This window comes from Seriola aureovittata, chromosome 2 (assembly GCF_021018895.1).
Source record: "Seriola aureovittata isolate HTS-2021-v1 ecotype China chromosome 2, ASM2101889v1, whole genome shotgun sequence".
NCBI lineage: Eukaryota > Metazoa > Chordata > Actinopteri > Carangiformes > Carangidae > Seriola > Seriola aureovittata.
Window position 1 is genome coordinate 15,596,315 of NC_079365.1, and position 24,480 is coordinate 15,620,794.

At 40.8% G+C, this 24,480-nt stretch overlaps 3 protein-coding genes across 3 annotated transcripts; 1 reads left to right on the forward strand and 2 right to left on the reverse strand.

Moving 5' to 3' along the window:
• The first annotated feature begins 1,467 nt into the window (after positions 1–1,467).
• Positions 1,468–6,750, forward strand: LOC130174984 (amphoterin-induced protein 1-like). Its single transcript, XM_056385246.1, has 2 exons — positions 1,468–1,851; positions 2,267–6,750. Exon 2 carries the CDS (start codon positions 2,320–2,322, stop codon positions 3,853–3,855), a length of 1,536 nt encoding a protein of 511 aa, XP_056241221.1. The 5' UTR covers positions 1,468–1,851; positions 2,267–2,319; the 3' UTR covers positions 3,856–6,750.
• Positions 6,751–8,621: 1,871 nt separating this feature from the next.
• On the reverse strand, positions 8,622–12,730 carry LOC130183549 (pepsin A-like). The gene is made up of 9 exons (XM_056399102.1): positions 12,592–12,730; positions 11,558–11,708; positions 11,349–11,466; positions 10,921–11,039; positions 10,619–10,815; positions 10,389–10,505; positions 10,170–10,314; positions 9,984–10,082; positions 8,622–8,930 (listed from the first exon to the last, which is right to left on the reverse strand). The coding sequence occupies exons 1-9, from the start codon at positions 12,645–12,647 to the stop codon at positions 8,805–8,807; spliced, it is 1,128 nt and encodes a 375-aa protein (XP_056255077.1). The 5' UTR covers positions 12,648–12,730; the 3' UTR covers positions 8,622–8,804.
• Positions 12,731–14,164: 1,434 nt separating this feature from the next.
• On the reverse strand, positions 14,165–22,790 carry LOC130183540 (RNA-binding protein 15-like). Its single transcript, XM_056399092.1, has one exon. It carries the CDS (start codon positions 22,390–22,392, stop codon positions 19,819–19,821), a length of 2,574 nt encoding a protein of 857 aa, XP_056255067.1. The 5' UTR covers positions 22,393–22,790; the 3' UTR covers positions 14,165–19,818.
• Between the last annotated feature and the right edge of the window lie 1,690 nt (positions 22,791–24,480).

Below are 24,480 nucleotides of genomic sequence, written 5' to 3' on the forward strand. Positions count from 1 at the left end.
CGTCCCTGAGGACACCACACACCCCCCCTCCACCCTCCACCCTCCACCCTCCACCCCCTCCTTTGTTTTAGAAAAAATGAGAAAGGAGAACACAAAGGGGCAATTAGCTTTTAGAAAATCCTCCTCCTCATCTCAAAGACAAATCATTTCACAGATGTTTACAGCACTGCATGGCAAACAACATATTTAATAGGGGGGGGGTTCCAACTAGAACCTGGACAAAAATATTTGATGTAATCTTACCAATAGTTTCATGTGGAAGGGAGGTCCGGGGCCCGCTCATTGGATTGGAATATGGCTCATGGGATAAACACCCAGCAGAGGAACCTCCGCACTGAATTCTGCCGAAGAGCTCTCAACGTTCAAAGGAAAATGACAAACAACAGCTGCAGAGCTGAAATATTTCCTATTCCCATACAGAAACAGGCAATAACATTATGGACACATCTTAATTTAAGAAACCAATCCCCTCAGTCAGCTGATGGTGAGGTTAACTAAGCAAGCTCCCATCAGCTCTGCTTCAAAACAACACAACAGAATAAAACTAAGTATGAATCACACCCTAAACAGAGAATATAAATACCTCCACTCTGTCAGAGATATGAAGCAGAGATGAATCCCGACCAAATACAGGCCCAATTTTAACCTGGGAGGAGATTTGTATGATATTAAATGATTGTATTAAATTGTATAAAATAGCTTTGTATTATATTGAATTATATTGTATTTGATTGTATACAAATCAAACAATGGACTGCATCAGTTTATCAGCATCAGTATGTGACACATGTATTTAATATTGCATGTAACCCTTATTTCTTGATCGGTAGTGTTCCCCAGTCTCTCTGGGCTGTGGGTGACAAGAGGGCTACAATTTTCTTTTAGCTGTCTTCTACTGTCTGTTGTCTTTATTCTGCCCTCTTAACAAGACATGTACAACTCACAGACTGTCACATTCACACCTGTCTGCCTGCAACAGTGGCAGGTAGGAACCAAAAGTTGTGCTAAAACTTAAATGTTACACTAAAATTATATATTTGAAATAATAAAGTACTGCAAATGATAATGTACTTCTTTAAGAAACTCAATTAAGTAATAGTAATTAATAATATAATAACCTCAAATAATATTGCACCACTTATTATACAACACAAATTAATATGATAAACTTTTAATCAAAATAATCCAAATGTGTAACATAAACTGCTTTGCTTTGTTAACATGTTTTTGTTCATGCCAATAAAGCTACTTGAATTGAACTGAAGTGAGCGAGAGAGAGATAGAGAGAGAGAGAGACAGACAGACAGACAGAGAGAGAGAGAGAGAGAGAGAGAGAGAGAGAGAGAGAGAGAGAGAGAAAGACAGAGAGACAGAGAGACAGAGAGAGAGAGAGAGAGAGAGAGACAGAGAGAGAGAGAGAGAGAGAGAGAGACAGAGAGAGAGAGAGAGAGAGAGAGAGAGAGAGAGAGAGACAGAGAGACAGAGAGAGAGAGAGAGAGAAAGACAGAGAGAGGAAATGTGACACACCCCCTGCGCTGCTGTTGGCGCCCCTCAGATCAACTATCAGATGGTTTCCTCATCAGTGAGGACCGCAGACTGGCTTTTCCGGTCATCTCGAGCTGTGCAGTGAGTTCGCCTGTGAGTCCCGGTGATAGACAGGAGGGACCAGTGATCACCGCTGATCGCTGCTGCCGCCGCCGCCGCTGCTGCTGCTGCTGCTGTGATGAGGAGGACGACACTGTCCTGTGGCGGATCATCTCCAAGACTGGACTGTTGAAGACCTCTCCTCACCTCCACCCTCCACCCACCCCTCCCCCCTTTTCTCTTCGGATCTTAAGAAAGCGACACAAGGTAAAGGCGGAGACACATCAGCCTGCTGGGACAAATGTGTCTGACACAGGGAGGAGATCTGATAATGGGATAGTGATGTGGGGAGGCGAGAGAAACTGACAGCGGTGTGTTTGTGTGTGTGTGTGTGTGTGTGTGTGTGTGTGTGTGTGTGTGTGTGTGTGTAATCTTTTCGGCTGTATACAGAGTGTTGTCATTAATTTGAGGGCGAGATTAATGACAATAATTTATTACTGGCGTTATGGTGACAATTTCTGCTAAGCAACCACAACTTTTTCACCCTGACCCAGCTGCTGCAGTGCACCCCTGGGTGCATTAGAGAATGACTAGCTGTCGGCATTAATGCCATATTAATCTGCATCTTCATCATCTCGCATGAGCTTCAGTAAAACAGTGGTGATTTATTGATCTCTTACAGCTCCAGGATTACGTGAACACGTCCAGGCTCCTACAGTTTATGATCCTGACAGGATGGGGGACTCACTCTGCATTTCCCATCGTGCCACTGGAGCAGTGCTCAGGAGAAGGAGCTTTATCACAGTTCTACCTTTTGCTTTACTGTTACCAACAGTGAGAGTCAGTGCACAGTTAATGGGAAGCCCCCTGGACTGCCACAAGATTTGTGTGTGCGCCAGCAACATTGTCAGCTGCTCCAAGATGAATCTAACCAACATTCCCAGCGCTCTTCCACAATATACAGCGGTTCTGGACCTCAGCTTCAACTCCATCACCAGGCTACGTGCTGAGTGGACCCCTGTCACACTCAGCAGACTGCACACTCTGCTGCTCAGCAACAACGGCCTCAATTTTCTGTCCTCTGAGGCCTTTGTGCATGTGACAAAGGTTCAGTACCTGGACCTGTCCTCCAATCGCCTCCACCAGCTGGACGAGCTCATCTTTGAGCCGCTGGAACACCTGAAGGTGCTGCTGCTTTACAACAACTGCATCTCTCAGATAGATCGCTCTGCTTTCTCTGGCCTCCTCAATCTGCAGAAGCTCTACCTGAGCCACAACCAGATCTCCCGCTTCCCCTTGGAGTTGGTGAAAGAGCGGAGCCGGCTGGAAACTCTTAGACTGCTGGATGTTTCCTCCAACCGAATCAAAGTCCTGCCCCTGCATGAGCTTCAGGCTCTGCCCGCCTGGATCAAGAATGGTCTGTACTTCCACAACAACTCTCCTCCCTGCAGCTGTGAGCTGTATGAAGTGGTGGCACGCTGGCACCTCAAGGAGCTCAGCTCTGCCACTGACTTCAGGAGGAACCACACTTGTGTGTTGCCAGGGCCGCAGAAAGAGAAAATGGCCATAATGGATCTGAACAAGGTGAATCTGAACTGCAGTGAGGTCACAGCTATGGATAAAGAAGCCTATCTGGAGCAGTTCCTGGTGTTGGACTGTGACACCAGGCAGAGGGACGTGAAGAAGAGCTGGGCGCTGCCTGGAAACATCCCACTGTCTTCAGCAAACAAGACTGCTGTGATGCGTCTTGACGGCAACCTCCAGATTGGGCCCCTGAGGACAGACGACTCAGGGGTCTACACCTGCTTCGCCACAAGTGACTCCTTCAACGAGACACTGTATGTAACTGTAGTGGTGTTTAATTCCACCATGAACGGTGGACTGGAGAACCTAAAAACGGCCTACACCACCCTTGTTGCGTGTCTGGTCAGTGTAGTTATGGTTCTCATCTACCTCTATCTCACACCCTGCCGCTGCGCCTGTTGTCCAGGTCAAGGCCTGGAGAAAAACGAACCCCAAGACAGCCTTCACTCTTCAACCGTCAGCATCTCTCAGGCACACGAGGAGACGGAGCAAGAGAGAGTGGAAGGCGGAGGCTTCCCCTACAGACATGTGGGCTTCCTGGAAATCAAGGACCAGCTGGAGCAGAACGGGAGGTTGAATCCAATAGGTGAGGAAGACGAGGAGTGGCAAGGGGACAACAGGGAGAGAAGGAGGTCAGACGCAGAGTCCGTTAGCTCTGTGTGCTCCGATACCCCCATGGTGGTGTAAGAGTCAGTGACAGAGCCTGCAGGGTAAGTCAGTGATGTGCTCGATCCACGCAGCCGCTCCACAGAGATTTGAACGTGAGCGAGATTCAAACGTTATTATATTCCACACAAAGTTAAAGCTTCAGTTGGCCTTCACAGTTGGTGGCACTGTTTCAGTCGCATGTACTGTTGATATTTCAGCGCATACTCTATTTATCTCATACAGGACTGAAATTGAAATGATTATTATTACTTAACATTGCAAAAGTGGCATTTGTGATGACACAGGAATAACTATATTTTTGTGAGGATACATCACAAATTACTCCTTTAATTAGTTTCACTAGTCTCACTTTTTACCACAGTTAAACTTGGCTTATCCTGCAAGAAAATCACTATGCAAGTAAGTACATTTTTTAGTTTAAAATTATACAAACAGCATGAAAACATTTCTGATGTTATTCCTCAGTTTAACTTGCCTCTGAATATCCTGAGGCTGCACGTTAAATACAAGTTATCCAGCTTTTTTATGCACGGGGGAACCTTGGCACTGCAAAGATGAGAAGTGTTGAAGATGGTGGACAGTAGCTGCTGCCTGAAAGAGGAACTCATTTTTATCGGAGCTCGCTTAATTTTTGCTGCGAGTTGTTCAATATTTATGCTTTATTTTACATTCCTGTTTGGTTTTGGTTGACCTTTACAGCACGTGATACTGTAAGGATTACTCTTATGCAATTTTTGTCATTTTAAATGATTCTAGATTTGAGTGTGATTCAGTGCAGAATCTTTAAACTTTGTATGCAGGTCTATTTTAAAAGCCATTTTTGATTCAACATAGTTACTGAAGCATCGACACAATTTTTGTGATACACTTTACTTTTGCTGCAATTCACTTTATTCTGATTCTGGGGAATCATCATTTAAATTTAGTTAAAATTGTTTCTCAGCACACATGAACACACACACTGTAGTTGTTACTGAAACTGATGTCTAGTTTTTACATCAATATAAACATAATTATTGACTATTAACAGAGAAATTTACATGAAATATTGATTTTAAGTTGAGGCAGTTATTTTATCTTGATACATAGAACCAGGTTGCACTGCAAAACTGCAAAACACATTTTTAATAATTGCCCTCTAATTGTGAGACAAAAATTATGATCCCCTGATTGCAACACATCTGCTTATTCTCACCATGATTATGTCAAAAGGAAATTCCTTTCAGAGCACCTGTGTACAATGTCATCAGGAACTGAACTTCATCTGTACATTAACTTTACCTGAGGTGTCTGCAGAGATAACACAGCTTCTAACTCAGAAAAAAATTAAGCATTATAATAAGCTAAAGCACATTTCAGTAACATTAACAAACATTCCACAAGTCGACAATGTCACACAGCTGTCCGTGCAGGTTTTGTCCCCACACCCAGGTTTGGGAACCTCGTCTCTAGTTCGAACATCTTGGAAAAGGTTTAATCATGTTGAAAAATACTGTGATGGCAATTGTGGGAATTCTGCTGTGGGCTGTGTTTCCGTTACAGTGAGTCCAGTTTCCGAAAATAAAATCTACTGTTATGATGCAGTTAAAATTAAATGGTGTGTTCAGAGTGAGATTCAGACCAGTAACAAATGTAGCTCCTGCCATATTGGATAGTTAATAGCAGCCAGGAAGCATTGCCCAGGGGAAACAACTGAGAGCTAAGACCATCTACTGAATGCTTCTGGGCATTAGTGCCCAACCCAGAGCAAATCAACAAATGCCAACCAGCCAGCCAGAAGTCTCATAAACACAGTCAGAAATAGCAGCTTGTAGCGCCGCCAACACACAGGCTGCCTAACACAGCTGAAATGTAAATATAGAAGTAGCAGTTTTCAAACACGTCTTAATTTTAGTTCCATTGCTAAAATACCTTGAAATTGTTGATTTTAGAGGTTCAGATTATTAACTTGAATAAACGCTGTTTTTTTTTTCCATTCTGTATGCACACATACAAATCAGGAAAACTGAAACTGAATTTTCTTTAACTCACAAATAACTGACATTTTGCTAATTAAATTCATGCTGCTTATTACAGATCACACACATGCATGATAATATGACAGTGAGGAGACTTAACAGCAAAATACACCAGTCCCAGATGATAGATGTAGCGATGGACAGAGCTTTTGTTTTGAAATAACAATAATATTTTTTATCCTCTCAGTTCTCATGGTGCTTTTTCAAAATAATGGAGGTAAATATACACCTTAACTAAATGTCCGTACCGAACCATAAGCTCTGAATATCATCCTAACATTGTGAGTATTGTCTAAAAGTATTATAATGTAGCTATACATGCTGAGGAAGGTCATTAAATGATATCTCTCAAACGGACACATATCTGCTGTATGCTAATGTTGTACATATTACTCCTATAACCAAAGATTGAGTTACATACGTACATTGACAGTTAATAGCCTACATGTTCAGTGTTAACAGTCAGTACAGTTATATTGTCATTAGTATGTTGATGTTACTTACTGCATTTCTGTGTTAAGCCACAAACTTAGAGTTTTAATATATGCAATCCTGTATATGGACGTACTGTATTTCATTATTTGTTGTATAATATCTTGTCTGTTCATGTATTGTTCCTGCATTTCATAAACTACGCAAATATGGAAACATAGAGTGAATGATGTCCACTATATCCTGCGAGGTGAAGGCATTAAATGTGTCACACGGAGCTGCAGTTACAGATCTTTTAAAGAATAGATGACACCACTCTCACATTTTTATGTTAAATATAAAGCTACAGCCAGTTAGTTTAGATCAGCATAAAGACTGGAAACAGGGGGAAAAAACCGTCACAAAGCACATCTCATTTGTTTCAGCTGTATCAAAAATAAATTTAAAAAAACAAGTGTAAAAATGAGAAGTTGTGTTTTTTTCCATTTCTTTGCCTGGTGTAGTTACTTCACCTCTTTAAAAACTATTACTTGTCATTACTAGACATAAGTTTAATGTGTCTTAAACACAAACAGATATAATGTGTTAATTATTGAGCTTTAGAAATGTTTGGAGGTGAATTTTATTACCACTGGACAGAGCTGTGGTATCTGTTCCCAGTCTTTGTGCTAAGCTAAGCTAACCCGCAGTTTGCTGGTTGGCTTAGCTTCAATTTGTGAGAGATGGGGAATGACATGTAGCCAAGGTGTCTAGTCGGACTCTCTGACACTGATGTATGTGGCCGGCGCCATGAAAACCCCTGTAGATTTATTTAACGTGCAGATATTAGACTAAATAAGCAACTTTCCCCAAATGTGTATTCTTTTGACTCCATAGTGTTCCAGATGAAACGTGATGACGACCTGATCTTTGTGTCTGTTTAGGCTAAGATCAGGATTCAGTGGGTCTCCACTGGCTTCAGTTTCTGTATTACACTAATGACACAGCCTTGTTCACTTGAGGGTGAAATGGGAGACCACACAGTTCACTGAAGCAGAAACTGTTCACCCAGGGAGTCATATTTATTGCACCTGTCCCTCAGACTTACTTTCTTCTGGCAACATTCATTGTTGCTGGCTTTTCACCCTCATTTGGATCGCTGATCACGGGATCTCGCAGAGCAGAGGGAGCACTGTGTTCTGCATGTTTCAGAACAGGCATAGAACAGTCAGTTGGATCTCAGACAACCTGACATGAAAAGTACAGTTTGGGTGTCACATTTCAGGTAAAAATCTCTTCATGTTGTGTAGTTGTAGCAATAAGCATAAACTTGTCATTATGCAGAACATGCTACATCACATTTCTTCATGGGGCAGTGAAGAGTATTTGTGCAGAATCATTATTCAAAGTTAGTTTTGTATAGACGTTCTACCCCGCAACCACAGATGAGGTATGTGTCACAAAGTCTTCACTCTCATGTTGTGTAGTTAAAGCAGTAAGCATAAACACTGTAATCATCGTGTGAAGCATGCTACACCTTATTTAGCTACAGGACAGAGCAGTTTTTGTCCAGAATCATTATTTGAGTGAGTTCCTTTTTGGACAGTCATCGGTCCGTCTTTGTGACGGATGCTGCAGTGAAACCTCACCTGCTGCCCTGCAACTCCTCTGCTGGATGAATGATTGAAGAGGTCTGCAGTCATGTCCACGCTCCCTGTTTCAGTAGCTGCTGTCTCATGTTACCATGTTTACCCACACTACATGCAACATCAGCCAGGTGTGTGTGGCTAGATTGAACCATTTTGAAAACGCAGCACAACAATGCAGTAATGAATTCAGAGTGTCAAAGTATTTCGTTTTTAAAAGGAAAGGAAAATTATTTCTCAAATAAAGTGGCAGTAGGAGGTATGAGAGGGTTAATGATAGCTGATCTGTGTGTTTGGCACATGTTTAAATAGAAAAGAGCTGAATGACGCATCCCCTTGGTTATTAAATCACAGATTATAATTAGAACAAATGCAGCAGCCTAAAGAAAATCTCAGATCACTGAACATCACAGACGCAGATGGTATGAATGTAAGTCAGCGCCTGCTGACAATGAATGAGTGGCTGACTGCGACTGTGTTTTAAAGACTGAATTCTAAGTAAGGTGAGTCATCCTCTCCTCAGGCCCCTCCCAGGAGGATCACATGAATGGTGAAGTTACTGAGTGTGCAGTTTAGTGAGTCCTCTGCCATCTAGTGGCCACCAAAACCCTGTTACATACTGGAGTATATGCTATTTGGATTGACTCTTGCATTTTCAGAATATTCTAGTAAGCATTTAGATTCCTCCTTCACAACAAAGACATACTGATTTAAAGGTCAGAAAGGCAACGTTTTATTAGTTTTGGTTACTAATATGTATTCTTTTACAGGATAATTTGCTTTTCAGTGAATCTTGGTTATAAAAAATAAAGTAAATTACTTCCTAAATATCTCAGGCTATCTTAGGGTGACAAACACTACAACCTCCAGACCCATGTCTTCACATCTTTATTCACACAGCCTGAGCAAAGCCCACCATGTTGTTGCCGATGTCGAATGCGGTGTAGAACTGCCGCATGAAGACCTCACCCAGGATCCAGGTGCCAGGTGCAAAGCCCGTCCTGCACCCAGACGCAGACTGAGGAGAGAGGAGAGAGAATGTGACTGAAGGCAGCAGACTGATTTAATCAGCACAGGTGATATAAATACCCACACAGGCCCACATGGCTTACATAAACAGTTTATGTGTTGCAGCTATTGGCTTTTTTTTTTTTCATTCTTAATAAATCATTTATATATGATTTAAAATCAAACCCTCCAACCTTCACCAAGGTTACAGTGTTCAGTTTTTGTTGAACCTGGTTTAGAGAGGTGGTGATTCAACTTTCATGTCATTTGGAGGCTACAGTCTGTGCCTCTGGTGAACTGTATTGTGTTATACAGAGAGGTGCTTCTGCTATGCAGCCTACCCTCTGATACAAATGCAGTGGACAAAATAATAGAAACACCTCTCTGAATAACACAGTAGAAAACACACTATAACCTTCATGCTGGCAGGATTTATTGCAGGGCTGTTGTTTGAGACTACAGAATACAGTTTAGGCTAGCTTTTTACTAATAAACCGGCACACAATATACCAGCTGTGGACCAGCTCTTGCCTGTATATCAATGGTTTACTTGTATTTGTTTAGCTTGACATCAGTGTTTAGCTGTATGTCTTTTACTCTATCGTCCTTTGTTCAGTGTACTGAACATAACAAGCGCTGGCTTCAGTCCTCGTACATGTCAGCATATGCAAACATACTTCAAGGTGATGCTGGTTTTGATTTATTAAACTATAAATTATTTAAAACATTTCTAAAAACAACCTTTGGGTTGCCAGGTTGTTAAAAAAAAAAAAAAACCTTTGGCTGGTGTTTAGCCTAAGCAGATTCTTTAATTTCCCAGAATTCAGAATTAAGAAGAATTAAAGAGATTAAAAAGATACCCACATGAAATCCAAAAATCCTGACGACCTAAATGTTGTCCTTCTTTAAGGATTATTACGATTTATATATTCCTAAGTAAACACCTATGGCTCAATAAATGATTGATCAGCTGTGATAAAGCCTTTAGTTAGAACTATAATAGTACTTTAAGTATATCTTTCTAAAGTGGTGTCAAATATCACTCTGTGTTTGCAGTACAAACCTTAATGACATATGCTGATGGAGGAAGAGAGAAGCTGTAGCCGTTTATGTTGAACACAATGTTTGGCAACAGATTCATGTTACTGCAACTGACAGCAGCCTGTGAGACAGAGATACGGCACGTTACAGTCAACTCAACATATTCAATGTTATGCTCAGTATTAGATAAACCACTGAAAACACTCACATCACCATACTGGCCTGGGGAGGCTCCCAACCAGCCATTGATGTTGTTAATGTCTTTGCTGGTGCCAGTGATCAGAGAAGTACCAGAGTCCACGACGGCCTCACAACCTCCAGAGCATGCGACTGTGTTCCCATTAATAGTGATGCTGAAACATAATGGAAGTATCAATAACAAACACGACACGTATCGTGAGAACTCATGATGGAAAAACAACACTACCTTTGTATTTGGATGTTCCAAAAGTTAGTGGCTTGATACAGTGGGATCCAGTTAATGTCTCCAGTGTAATATGAGGGGTCTGTTCCTCCCAGAATCAACACACTGCCCTCTACAGAACTGGAGGTATGGAGACACACCAACAAGCGTAAAAGCACCAACTAAGTAAATACTAAAATGCTTTTTTGAGACGAAATTATGTTTGCTTGTCCTTGGCTCAAATGAGACCTCACCTGCTCAGGTACATGGAGAACATGTTCTGGGGGATTTTGCCCTGGTTCCACATGTTGTCAAATATAGGTGTGCCTCCTTCAAGGGACATGCTAGGGAAAGCCAGACCAAGGATCCCATCCCAGGGCACAGATCCCAGGAAAACTGCCTCTGTTTCAGTGAGGCCAAACACCTGGTGCTCCACGTACAGATCACTTATCTGAAAGCATGTGCAAAATGTACATGATATAGGAAGCAGAATACACAGTCCAATATCTGTGATTGTGGCACATCAGAAGTTTTGTCATGGATGTTTTATCTTCACCTTGATGATGTCATATCCTGTACTCCCTGCTGCGAATCCACTGTTGTATGAGATGTAGAAAGGGTTTGTACCAGCCTGAAAAGTGGAGGATGCTGAGCTGTTGAACTTTCCATGACGGTCTAAGGACAGAGAGAGAGAGAGAGAGAGAGAGAGAGAGAGAGATAGAGAGAGAGAGTCCTATGTCAGCACTGGAGAGAAATATGTGAAAGTACAGTTCATCACTTTCCCAGAGCCAAAAGCCCAAAGTATGAATGTATTCAGTTTCCTTTCATATATGACAAAGATAAAGTGGCAGATTCTCATATTTGAGAAGCTGTAACCAGCAGATGTTTGGCATTTTTGCTTAAAAGAAAAAAAAAAAAAAGATAAATATGGGATTGTCACTATACTAAATTCTCCTGACCTTGAACCATTTGCATTATACTCACCACAAGCAGAGCTGGTGCATGTCACGGAGGGAACCCACAGGTCGGAGGAGCCGGTGTCAAAGAGAACTCTGAAGAACTGAGGTGGAGTCCCGATGCCAATCACGCCATAGTATGTGGTCTGTGCCCGAGATCAGATTATTTAGTTAGTTCATGTATTTCACGATTGCACAGGGCAGAGTATACTGTACAGTGGTTTTCCTGTTACGCACATCTGGGTCAAAGGTCATGGGCACCACACTCTGCTCATTCCTGGGGAGAAACTTTGCAGAGGGGTTATATGGAAACTTCCTCCTGTACTCTTCAAACAGGCCTCTCTCCTCCAGCAGCTGCCTGGCCGATTTCCCTCTCATCAAGGGAATCCTGTAGAGACAAACTGGATCCATTAGGGCCACACAAACCCTGCAGCACATTCATTATTTCAGCTCAGTTTATCCAACCTCTGAGAGCATACTCACAAACATTTTTGAGAATATGTCAGACCTCATAACTTATCCTAAAAAGGAGTTTCAGCCTGGGCAGTGCTCTGAGCCAGAAAATTTCAAGAACTTGTTTTGTCTGCGTGGGGCACGTTTGGTGTTGGTCTCTTTCAGAAATGGTCACTGATTGTTCAAGAACAAGACCAAAAGTCTTAAAGAACTTCTCGAGGGCTCTGGCCAGTGAAATAATGACATTCGTCCTGATGCAAATATGTTGGAACCCTGAGCAGTACTGATAATTGTGTTATTCTTAAAGGCTCACCAGATGTTGTGCTAAATGTGCTGGACAGATGAACAGGCTCATAGTGAGTTTCACTGCTCAGGCATCTATGGACAAACCGCAGAAAGTGTCACCTGATGGAAAAATCAGTTCAATGCTTGATACTTGATTATTTTGATCTTAAAAGTTTGCAGTAAAAACGTTTGCAGTAAAAAATACAAGACTGAAACTGATATTATTATATTTAGAGACAGATGTTTTTGAAGTGTAATCTTACATCTGTGTTGTCTTAAAAGAGTTTTAACATATCAGGATTTGATTATATTAAATGATTTATAAATAATTTTAATATAAATGTATAATAAATCTCATAGAGCATCATCTTTCTGAATTTCTCAGCATTTCACAACTAAATCTTTCTCTGAGATTTTATAGCTACTGCTACTGTGAAAAACACCTTCAGATACCACACTTTGCAAAAAAAGTATTATAGCGTATTTTGATCTTAGCAAAAGCAAATATATTGCCAGTTTGTTGTATATCTTACCTGAGAAGCCCCTGTGAGACAGCCAGAAAGGCCAGCAACACAACGGCAGACTTCATTATTTCCAAAATGACCCCATACAGTTCTCACACAAGGGTAGGTGAGGTGTCATAGTGTTATATATATATACAGAGGTCCAACGTAGTCTCAGCTCCTCCTGTTTACAGAAACACTTAAAACAGCTGAAGTGATAAGGAACCACTTAACAGAGAATTTAACAAGTGAAATAAGATAAAGAAATCAAAAGGATCAGCGTATGTTCTTAATGTCCTTTGATCTCTTTTCAGTCCATATACAGTCATGTACTGTATGTTTACTCACCTATTGATTTAAAATAAACTCAGCCCACAATCCAGCAACACCCCTAGCTGAGTTAAAAGCAGTGTGTACTGCTGAGTAAGACATGCTGTCCACAATGTGTTTCATCTTTTCTTTAGACTGTTTCTGTTCCTCTTTGTTAATAATTTATCCATATAAACCGCACTGTTGACTTTGTCTCAAGCCTGTAAGAATTACATCAACATTTAGAATAAAAGATTTAAAGTGATAGATAACACTTCAAATGCTTTTTGATAAGCACATATTAAAGACCTATAGTCCAACTTTCTTTTTTGTGTTACCATATCAACTTAAGCAACATTCACATACAAACCCTTTGATCTAATTATTTGATATTATTCTGCATATTGAAAGAGCTGTCAATCAATTTCAGAGTGAGGAGAAGTCTAATCTAATATTTTTATTTGAGGTAGTGGAAACACTGTTTTACTTAGACCACAGACTGTTTTTCACAAACTACAAACAGATTAGGAATTCAATGCCTCTTATTGTTAGGCTTTGTGTCTATAAAGTCTTGACGTCCTCAAGTTTACAACACCACAGACAGTGAGAGGTTGACTGGTACACACCTCATTTTATACAGTCAACTAAAACAAATCTGCAGGTTGATTTCAGGACCTTGTAGTATAATACTTGATGAAAGGCAGGTGAGGTCTGACTTTCCCCACACTGTGTTTCTGTTGACTTTTCTCATCTACTGCTTGTGCTTAAAGCAAAATGTGAAGTTTTATTTGACTCTTAAGGTCCCTCCGTACTGAACCATAGTGTGCTGTCTGTAGGTTTTATGTTATTCACTTCATTTAAGTTCTTTCTGTGGGGGTTGTCATCAATACATACGTCGGTCTTCAATCTAAAATCTCTTTTCCTTCGTGTCAGCATATCCAAAAGCTGTTCCCACATTGAGGGGAATTTCTTAAATGATGTAAATGTGTTAATGGTTTCTAAAAGATAAAGATCAAAATACTGCAGACCTCATGATATTTACTTTAGTGTTTAATGTCTCAAAATGAAGCTGTCAATAATAAATGAACTGGATAAGCTTATCACAGTACTTATGAAAAAATACTGATACTATATCATTTTCCCTCTTTAAGCACGCCGTCCGTTTGATATCACTACGTCCAACTCTGCCCTCTAGAGGACGGAGAGTCTAAAAACCAGAAAACTCAAGAGTACATGACACATTTTCACTAAGACAGGAAGGACATCACAGGAAAAAGGACACAGCATCACTGGGTGTTTCTAAAATATCTGCCTTTATTTAAGGAGACATTTATTGTAATTTACAATACAAATATAAAATACTACAGGTATAAATACGATCAGTGCAAATCTAAATTGTACTCACCACAGTTTCTCTTGTCTGATGAATTCCTTGAATGAGCAACAACTTTATAACTTCAGAGTTCATTCAAGCTCATTCAGTCCTACTGCAGGTAAATGTTTTTTCAGAGACAACAGAATACATGAGTTTTCTTTTTTCCTCACTTCCGTGTTGAGGGGAAGACCTGAAAAACTCAACAGTTTTAATAAGACAAAAGTTTCATAAGAGCCAGTATTCATAATCAAAACATGTCCAGACACTGTAGGGGTCCAGAAGATTAAAAGAAACCTAAGAAAAAATAAATAAATAAGTTAATTGTTTAAAATGTTTAAAAACTTCATGTCAGTTGATTATTTTAATTATAATAATAATAGCTTACTGTGCTCATAATTACATCACATATACCATTCAAATATACTGCAGTATAACAGTGAGCTGTTAGTGGATTAAGAAGCTTTTTTTAGTGCATGAACTCCCTGATCTGTGTACAAAGTCAACATCTGGATTTTCTGAATAAGACTATTACATTACGTCAAAAGATGCTTTTAAAATGCTTTTAAATTCTGTAAAAGTGCATCTAATTTTGACCGTACAACACCTCGTCTCACTAACAGCACGAACAGTACACAAATACAGCACAAGCTGTTTATAGATGTTGTTCTTTATCTAATATCTTGTTTTAAACTCAAATGTTGACAACTTTCTGTCAGACTCAAATAAAGCTCTTCTAAAACCAAAGGGGGAAAAAACAAAAATTCTTGAATTTATATGACGACTGGAGGGTAAAATCTGTTTTTAGTTTCTAGTTTTACATGGGAGTGATGCACATTTATAGCCGTTATCTGAACTGTCCTGGGACAAACGATAATGTAAACTCTTACGTCGATTACATTTCCCTTTAACATGTGCACCGCAGAAATCCAAGTATTCCCTACCGCTTCGTATTCGGTGAACAATCCCCTCACCCCTACCTGATCAAACTATTGGCATTAGTATCAACAAAATGCTAAACCAGACATATATGACATAGCACAGCTTACAACATACTGTGTGAGGAGGTTATTCCACTGCCTGTTTAACCAGTGCTCCTACTGATGAGTATTAATGTCACATAAATCTATTGTGCCAAAGCAAAACTTTCTCCTGCCCCCGACGCATTAAACACTAATTTAAAAGAGATTATTTAAACCTTTCCATGTAAAGAAAGCTACATGAGTTGGACAAACTGAAAGTGGAGATACTGTTAAGCATTCCTCAGATTCAACCTTCATTGTTACTGTTACTGTTTACTAAAGCAGTTTTCTAATGTTTGGCACATAATATCTTTTTTTTTTTTTTTTTTTATTAATACTCTATTCACTTTATTTTTCCAGTGTTTGCAACCAATGTGTCAGTGACTCAAGTTAAGACCATCAGGCCTCTGCAAAGTTAGATCTCTATTAAAGCTGAAACATGCTGCTGAATGCCTCTATGGTGGAAGATAACTGGAAACCTAATACCATTAACATTACTGTTATTGACAGATAACTACGTACATTTACTGAAGTTATACCCAAGTACAATTTTATGGTACTTATTCTCGAGTATTCATAATTTTATGATACTTTATACGACTAAATTTTAGAAGGACATGCTCTTTTTTGTACTCCACTACATTTATCTGACAGCTACAGTTGCACGTTACTTTTCAAATTATGATTTTACAAAGAAAACCTGCGATCACTTAATAAAGTACTATGTAGTTATTGATTAAATTATACCAAGCAGTAGAAATGAAACAGCTACAGCTTCTTACGTTAGTGAGACGTTAGTGTATTAGTAGTAACACTCCAGTTATTTGACCTATAACAATCTGAATGGGCCGTTCCGCATAACGTGTGCTTTTACTTTTGAAACTTTTAAGTACATAAACTTATTTTGTACTTTTCTGAGGTACAATTTTGAATGCAGGGCTTTTACTTGCAACAAAGTATTTTTGACAGTGCGGTCTTGCTACTTTTACTTAATCTGAGTACTTTTTCCACCACTGACTGTGACTCAGCTGTTTGATGATATTGAGTAGATGCTGCATAAACTGCTGGTGAATTTAAGACAAAATGAAAAATGAAAAATTATTTGTAATCTTACAAAAGTCCCAAAAACCATGACAGACTATATCTACTGGGAAAGTTGGATCAGCAACAGGGCTCAGTAGTCAAAAGTGGACCCTCACCAGCACTGACGGAAAGAAACTAACATATTTGCATAAGCACTGTTAACCATAATGTTCGCCAATTTACCAATATTTACTGCAGGGCTACTGAATTTAAGGAATGTCTGTTCTTTTACTCTTACCAGCCTTTAAGTTGGACCCAATACTGTACATCTGCATACATACCTAAGTCTGCTGTTTAGGCCATCTTAATACTTTACCTGTGGAACAGGTGCAGGTTGAGCCGGGGTGAGACTCAAACCTGTTACGCCTCACAGCTCCAGGAAACCTTGAATCCCAGCCGTGGCACTGTGTGGACACCTGGGGCTGCAGCGAAGCTACTCAGGTCCCTTTAGTTTGGAGACGAAGCAGTGATGAAGAGTAGTTGCACTGTCTTGGTGATACACATCCTGCAGCAGATTCTGACTCAGTGACAGCAGGACACTCTTCACTTTGGTTTCATATGCAGTTTGGCACAGAATCTTTAAAAAACAGTGCGTAAATCAGATCAACATATCAACTAAAGATTAGGATTCCCTGTACAGGAATCTGGCAATCTTTTCTCTTCTGTTGCTCTTCCTGTCCTTCCTTTTTATGGCAAATAAAGCAGATGCTGTCTCACTGTCTCAACCTCTTCTCCGACATAGGCTGAGACACGAGTGAAGTCTGGCCCTAGCACAGAGATCTTCTTCAAAACTCCAATGCAAGAACAATAAGCAACTAAACAAAAGAACACTGCTCCTTCTCAAGCTGGCACAGACGCTGAACCAACACTCTGCCAAAGCCAGATGAGAAGATGACCGGGGCCTTCGAATGCTGGTGTGTTTCCGCTGAGAGGCCGTCTGGTGGAGACAACCACGGTGGCTTTGGCAAAACTTGGCGAAGTGCAACGTGGCAAACCAGAGGGATGAGCACTCCGCTAGTTCTCAGCCACACCTCCGGACATACACAGGCCAGAGGCGACTGAGGAATAAGCCACATATCTGAAGAGACACAGTGACTCTAGATTTGCCTTTGCAGATGCACTGAAAAAAGTATTTTAGTATGGCCAAATTTCACATGAAAAGCTCTTCACAAAGACGTCATTCAACAAATGATGACCAACATGAAAACACAGAACTGAGAGGTTGTCTTCACTTCGATTCTCACACTTCCTCTCCTTTCTGCTGGGAAGGCTTCCTGCTGTCAAAGTGATAAAGCCTTTTGAGTTTTGATAGACAATTCCAAGAACAGAAAAGGTCACAAAAGTTGTCTTCCGAGGCACTTGTGTTTCCCACGAAAGAGTAAATTTATTGAGACAAAATCTATCAAGTGCATGCTGCACTTTGCGTTTTTTTTCTGACAGTTAGGTATACTTCTTAGGCCCATGAGCATTGATGTTGTCCATTTCTCTCTCCAGATATCCTGAGTATACAGAACAAATAATTTCTTTTTCCATTTGAAACACAGTACTCAAATCAAAGCACAAAAACAAATCATCGACAGTCCTTTGAGAAGAAGGCGTGTAAGGCCACTGCAGAACGGCCTCCTCTCCTCTGAATCATTCAGAGGTGTGTATCACACAAGTCCAATGGTAGTATAGCAGTATTTTCTACGTATTGACTCCTTATCAGCTATTAGAAATGTGCATGGTATACATATAGCTCTTAATTTATAGGTTACATGATCTTTTTTTAACAGTACATGCTTTGTTGGGGTAGTATTTGTCATTAGTGGATTATAACATAGGAGGAAAAAACTGGAGAATTTAAATCAACCAATAACTGTTCAACCAAATTGAATGTGATGCTAATAAAACAACACAATGAGGGGGAGGACACAAGAAAAAGGAACCCTGTAAAACATAATGTTGTTCAAAACAAGGGACCTACAATACATACTAGCACAGCACAGCTTGTGATATTCAGTTTTGTTAAGGCTGAGAGGAGTTCCTTCAACTCCGTGCTAATAACATTGCAGCTGAAATGATTAGTAGATACATTAGCTGATTGACAGTAAATTGATCTTCAATTTCTTCTTCTTTTTTTTTTTTTTTTATAAATGATTGTCTATGTCAATTTCAAGCAAAACCTTTTGATGGTACAAGTTCTCTTTCAAGTAGCACCTTCTCTTTCTTGTATAATAAAGAATTTGAAGCAATTTGAAGATGTCACCTATTTTATAGACCAAACAATTAATTAAAAGAATAAGAAGAGGATTAATTGATTTTGAAATTCTAAATACTATAATGCAGCCCAATATAACAGACCTAAACCATGGGGTCAGAAACATGAAACTCTCTCCAGCTTTACAAAGGCAGTATTTTTAGTAAGATGAGTGTATTGATCTGCATTATAATGTACAGGTTCTTGCTGCTTGTGTCCACCCCATATGAGCGCTTTGTGAAAACTGTGAAAAACAGACAAAAAAACTGTGTTCATTTCACCTTATTATGTCACGTAACCTCCAGATGTAGATCAGAAAGTAGCACTGACATTAATGTAATTTTTTATACTATAACCCTTGATGCTCTTATGTCGATTAAGATATTTAAAAACTAACTAGTCTGTAGAGGCCAGGTATTGGGACGACTAATATAATAACACTGTTGTTGAATTGTAGGTACACAGATTTTACCTCTATTTTCTGTAGCTTTGAGCAGGACTGGTCAAACCTGAAAAAATAGCAAAGCTCTCATAGTAAAACTTGAATAAGGAAGTATTGAGGATAAGATTTTTACTTGGTCAGCAAAACGTAATACAGATGCACATCTAGAGGATGTCTGTTAATGAGAAATGGGTAAAGCTTTAGAGCAAATAGATAATGTCCTCAATCAAGAGAATATTTCTATGTACATCAGTTTGATTGAATTATTTATTTTATAGCCCAATATTCTAGTACTAGAAACCTGTTGAGACTGGCAGATTAAATGTATGCTGAGGACAGATAAAATGAAGGCTAAATGCTCTGGATTTTGATCTTAAATTATCTTCCCTTATAGTCAGACAATGCAGGAAAATATATAAAAGAATTGTTTCTTTTTCAATGACATAAGGCAACATATAGTGATGATTCACAGAACTGTTGTTTGCTCTCTCAGCAGAGTACCCTTCAAGTAATGTACATTTACATTGTACAAGTACATTTATCTGTAGCTAAATAGCAGAAGGTGGAACGTCACCTGTATTATGTAATCAAATCCATCAATTTATCAGAATCTATTAAATTCAATGCGACTTTCATTTCTATAAACCTTGAACAGGGTGAGATACAGGCTACCATGCACCTGTCATTTGCTCTTATTCTATTTTGTTACCATTACTTTCCCTGTTTTTACAACTCACAGTTTGACAGTTCATGAGGGTGAAAAGACACATTTATAATATGCACTTTTTTTTCACGATGCTCCTCTGATAATAACCATCACCATGTATTCGTCCTCTGATTTGGCAAAGGCTTTGGCAGAGGCATCCAAGAACTGCTGTGAGAACTCACATGGGGGGAAAGCGTGAAGGACTCCTCCGTGGTCCTTGTCACGGCTGCCCCCCACAGGGAGGCTGATGATGCCTGCCGCCTCCTTCTGCATCAGGTAGGACACCAGGTTCTTCAGTGGTCTCTCGGTGGAGCTGCTGGCATCCTGGACCCCTTCGTCTTTTCCGGGCACAGCCAGGAGGATGGAGTATCCCCCAGAGCCCGCGGCCTTGATGCGACGAGAGACTTCATCCAGTTTGGGCTGGTCCAGGCGCAGGCGCTGGCTGATCTTCAACTGGGACACTTGAGCCCCTTTGGAGCCTTCCACCAGAAGACTGTTAGCCACTGCTATGTCCCCCTCCAGCAGGTGCAGTGATGTGGGAAAGCTGCTATTCTTCAGCAGGAGGACACCCTGCCAGACCTGATGGAGCTTCTGTCCTCCAGCCACCGCCTTAGACTGCTGGTTAAACTTGGAGGAAGAGGAGTTTAAAGAGGAGGAGGAAGGATTTTCTGAGCGATCCTCCTTCCTCGCTGGGCTCTTAGATGAGTCACTGGCTTTGCGTTTCTGGTCCTTATCTGTGAATGAGCCTGTCTCAGTTGGGCTAAGAGTTCTCCTTCTCTTGTCTCCAAAGCCAGTTTCCTGGTTGTTTTGCCGCTCTCTGACAGGGGAGGGTCTGCCAGAGCGAGGCAGCCGTTCAGGGTCACTGTAGCGTCCCCCATCTCGGCTGCTCCCTCCAGGGCTGCGCTCTAGTGAGCTGCCATGCCGGCGTACACCATAATCATTGCTTTCAGGTGAACGATCCAGCCGCCAGCCATCATCCAAATGTCTCCTTTTGCGGCTTAGGTCCCTGCTGAGCAATTCCCGCTCATGATCTATTGACCAGGTGTCACGTGAACGCCTCTCCAGACGATCTATGGGATCAAATCCTGCTCCTCGAATCCTGTCGTGGACACCCAGGCCGGACCATTCAGCAGTGGAGTAGAGATCCCTGTCTCTGAAGCGAGCAGGAAGTGGAGGGGACCTCTCTCTCACTCTGACTGAGTCAGTAAGACGGTGGGCAAAGGGCTCAGGGACTAAGTCATAGTGTGGCAGGGGGAGAGGCAGCTGCATGAACTGTTGCTGCTGGTAGCGGTGCTCTGTGTCTGCAAAGTCCACCCTGAGCCTCCTGTCAGGGCCACCGAGAGGGAAGCCTCTCATGTGTAAACATGCTGCCTGAGCAGCATCCAGACTTTCATACTGGATGTAAGCCCACACCTCACCTTTCCTGTAGTCTATAGTCCTGATGGTGCCAAAACGGTCAAACTCCTTGGCCAGTGCAGCAAGTGGAACCCAGGGTCCAAGCCCCCCCACCCACAGCCTGGTCGTGGGTGTAGGTTTACCATAGCCGATTTTAATCGGGTTGTGGCCCACCACTTTCCCTGACATTGCTACTTTGGCACGATGAGCCATGTCAAGATTCTCAAACTTGATGAATCCATAGGTGTTGCTCTGGCCTCTCACTGCCCGCTTTATATCCACCTCTGTGATCACCCCAAATCTGTCAAACGCCCTCCTCAGGTCACTCTCTGTCACACTGACGTCCAAATTGCCCAGAAACAACGTCCTGTTTGCCCTCTGGTCATCTTCAGGAGTCATCAAGTCCTCTTCACGGAAAACAGCGCATTCAGGGATGAACGGTGGTCTGTTTCTGGCCTCATACATAGAAAACTCTCTCTCTCTTTCCAGATCTCTTATGTGAGGCGGCGGAGGAGGAGGAGGAGGAGGGGGGAGACGGCCCAGAGCCAGCTGCTGTAACCGGTAGTCTCTGTACCCCAAACCAGTGGGAGACAGAGGTCTCTGAGAGTGGAGATGCCGGTGTCCTGGTGGGAAATTGTCTTTTGAAACAGGGGAGCGGCTTCTACGTCTGTTTATGTACACTGTCTCTATTTTCAGAGGCCGATCGTACAGCACCAGCTTGCCGCGAGCGTGTTTGGCCGCCCGGGCGTCATCAGGCCTCCTGAAGTTCACAAACGCCACCCTCTCGTCGTTTTCTCGACTTATTTTAACACTCACGTCCCCAAACTTTTTAAACTCGTGAAACAGTCCGTCCTCTATTTCCTCATCGTTCAGCTGGGAGCCCAGTTCACTTATTTTGAGAGTCTTGTACTCACTTTCAGGGTTTGACAGAGGCCGCGGGTCGCTGCGTGAACCGGACCTAGATGTTTCCGCAGCGATGTCAGCGCCAACGTGCGGCTTGTTCCCTGAAACAACTCCGTAGTCGTAGCTGCTTCCGGTCCGACTGGATGAATTATGTCCGTCCGAGTCCCTCATGTCTCTTTTCTCGGTGTTTAAACTTCTCCTGGAAGAAGCGCCACTTTGTGTGGAGCCGTTGCCGTTGTTGCTGCCAACCGTCGACAGAGCTCCGGTCTTCTTGCCGCTCGGGTGGCTCCCTCCTCGGTCTCGGCTATCATCTAGCGCCCGTGAGCGTTTCTTCACCGGTGATCGCTCTTTCCCCTTCATTTCCAAAAGCCGATATCTGCAGTCTACAGACACTAATCTGCTTAAATATTCACTCCGCCACTGAAATCGACCTAAACTATCTGAACTTCTTCGCGGTTTAAACTGCACTCTCAGGCAAGCAATATGACCGCCATGTTGGACTCTACTTGCACTACTGTACGGGAAGTCCCACCTCCGCGGTTGTAGAAGAAGCTGATTGGCTGTGCGGAGTGTCAATCATGAACAAACCACCGCCCGCTATAATAAACACGGGTGCGGCTCAGCTGTAGGGTCAGAGTACAGTCCTGGAGTCAGAAGTTGATTTGAAAATGTCAGAAATCTGTGACACGGTGCAAGAGCAGGAAAAGCAGAGAGAACGGAAGTTTGCTTTTTTTTTAGATTCTGCTTATATTCGTCTTGAATGAATTTATAAGAATAAAAGTACATTATGTGTTGATTTAACCTACATGTAGTAAAGGATAAAAGAGTTGGAATAACATCAAATGGTTTTATTTAAGCTACACGTTGTCCTTGAACTAAGGTCAGTGTATGACTAACACATGGCAGGGAAACAGCACTTGATTCTCAGGGGAGGACTGTTAGACAGTGTAGAGCAGGGATCTTACAAGCTGTTTGCATTTGTGCAGTTCTGCACCAGAAATAAGAGGTGTAGCAGGACATGGACTAGTCAGTGCCCAACTGTGTCCAAGTAATACAAGTTTAAGTACATTTACTCAGGTACTTGTTCTTTACTCTTGTATTTCTATTCTGACCTACTTTAAGCTTCTACTCTGTTACATTTCAGAGGGAAATATTTTACTTTTTTATTTCACTTTATTTATTTGAATACTTAAGTTACTAGATACTTTTCTTTTTCTAATCAATAATACACAATATAATAAACAACTATTTTTTCATATCTAATTCAATTAGATGTTTTCATACATTATTATTAATGATATTATCATATCATATTGAGTGGTTTTATTTTTATACACTTGCAGTTTTTGCCTTGACTGTTTTGATATGGAAAAAATAATATTTACCGTATACATAGTAGATAGATAATGTACATATAGTGTGAAGATGTACATGTATATACATAGAAACAAACATACCCAAGCAAACAAAACTACAACATTAATTCTACAGAAAAAAAAAGGTTTCTTCTGATGCATTATTACCAAGCAGTATATAAAATTAGCTAAAAGTAGCCCCACCTTTACCAGCTGCAACATTAAAGTGATGAGCACATTAATACATCAATAATTAAAATCCAGTAATACAAGATTATTCTGAAATGGGCCATTAGGCACATTAACTACATATATCATTGACATTTTAACTATATTTCGATGCTAATACTAATATAAAACCAGATATACAGGATATTCCGTAGTTCAAAAGTAATTAAAGTAAAGTCATGATAACCTACCTCTTTTTTACCAGTAGGGGTCAGAGATGCTCCTCCTAACAACTACTCCAGTTGCAACCTATCACTGAAACAAGAAGGTAAATAAATCACAATAAACCATAGACTGTATAAAAATCTTTGAAGGAGACAGATTCAGTCTATATTCTTGCTTTGCTGCCAAGAGTGTAGAATGAATCCATTCACTTAGAAACCTCCGGTCAGTGTGTCTCTGCCTCGTCCATCTTGTTGGAAAATTTGTACTAGGTGTTGTTCCATCTGTGTAAAACATGAAGAAACAACTATAGAACATTACATATAAAACATCACAAAAACAAACAAAAACTATCTTTATTGTTTTTTTTCCAAACACAAATACAGAAATTCCCTAACAGTCAAATGCCAAAGTGTGATGGACATGTACATAAAAACACAACAAAACAAAAAAAAATACAAACACCATAAAACACATTAATTACTACATTGCATCCAGAAAGCCTTTACTTGCCATAGCAACTGGTCTTCCTATATTATATAATATTGAAATCAATTTCATTACCATCTACGTAATCTATGCAAAGTCCTGACTTCCTGTTTCATCACAGTAAAATACCTCCAAAAGCCTCCTTACTGAGTAACATGATGATTCAACCTTCAGAATTTATTTTCAATGAAATTATTTGTACACGTTTTACATT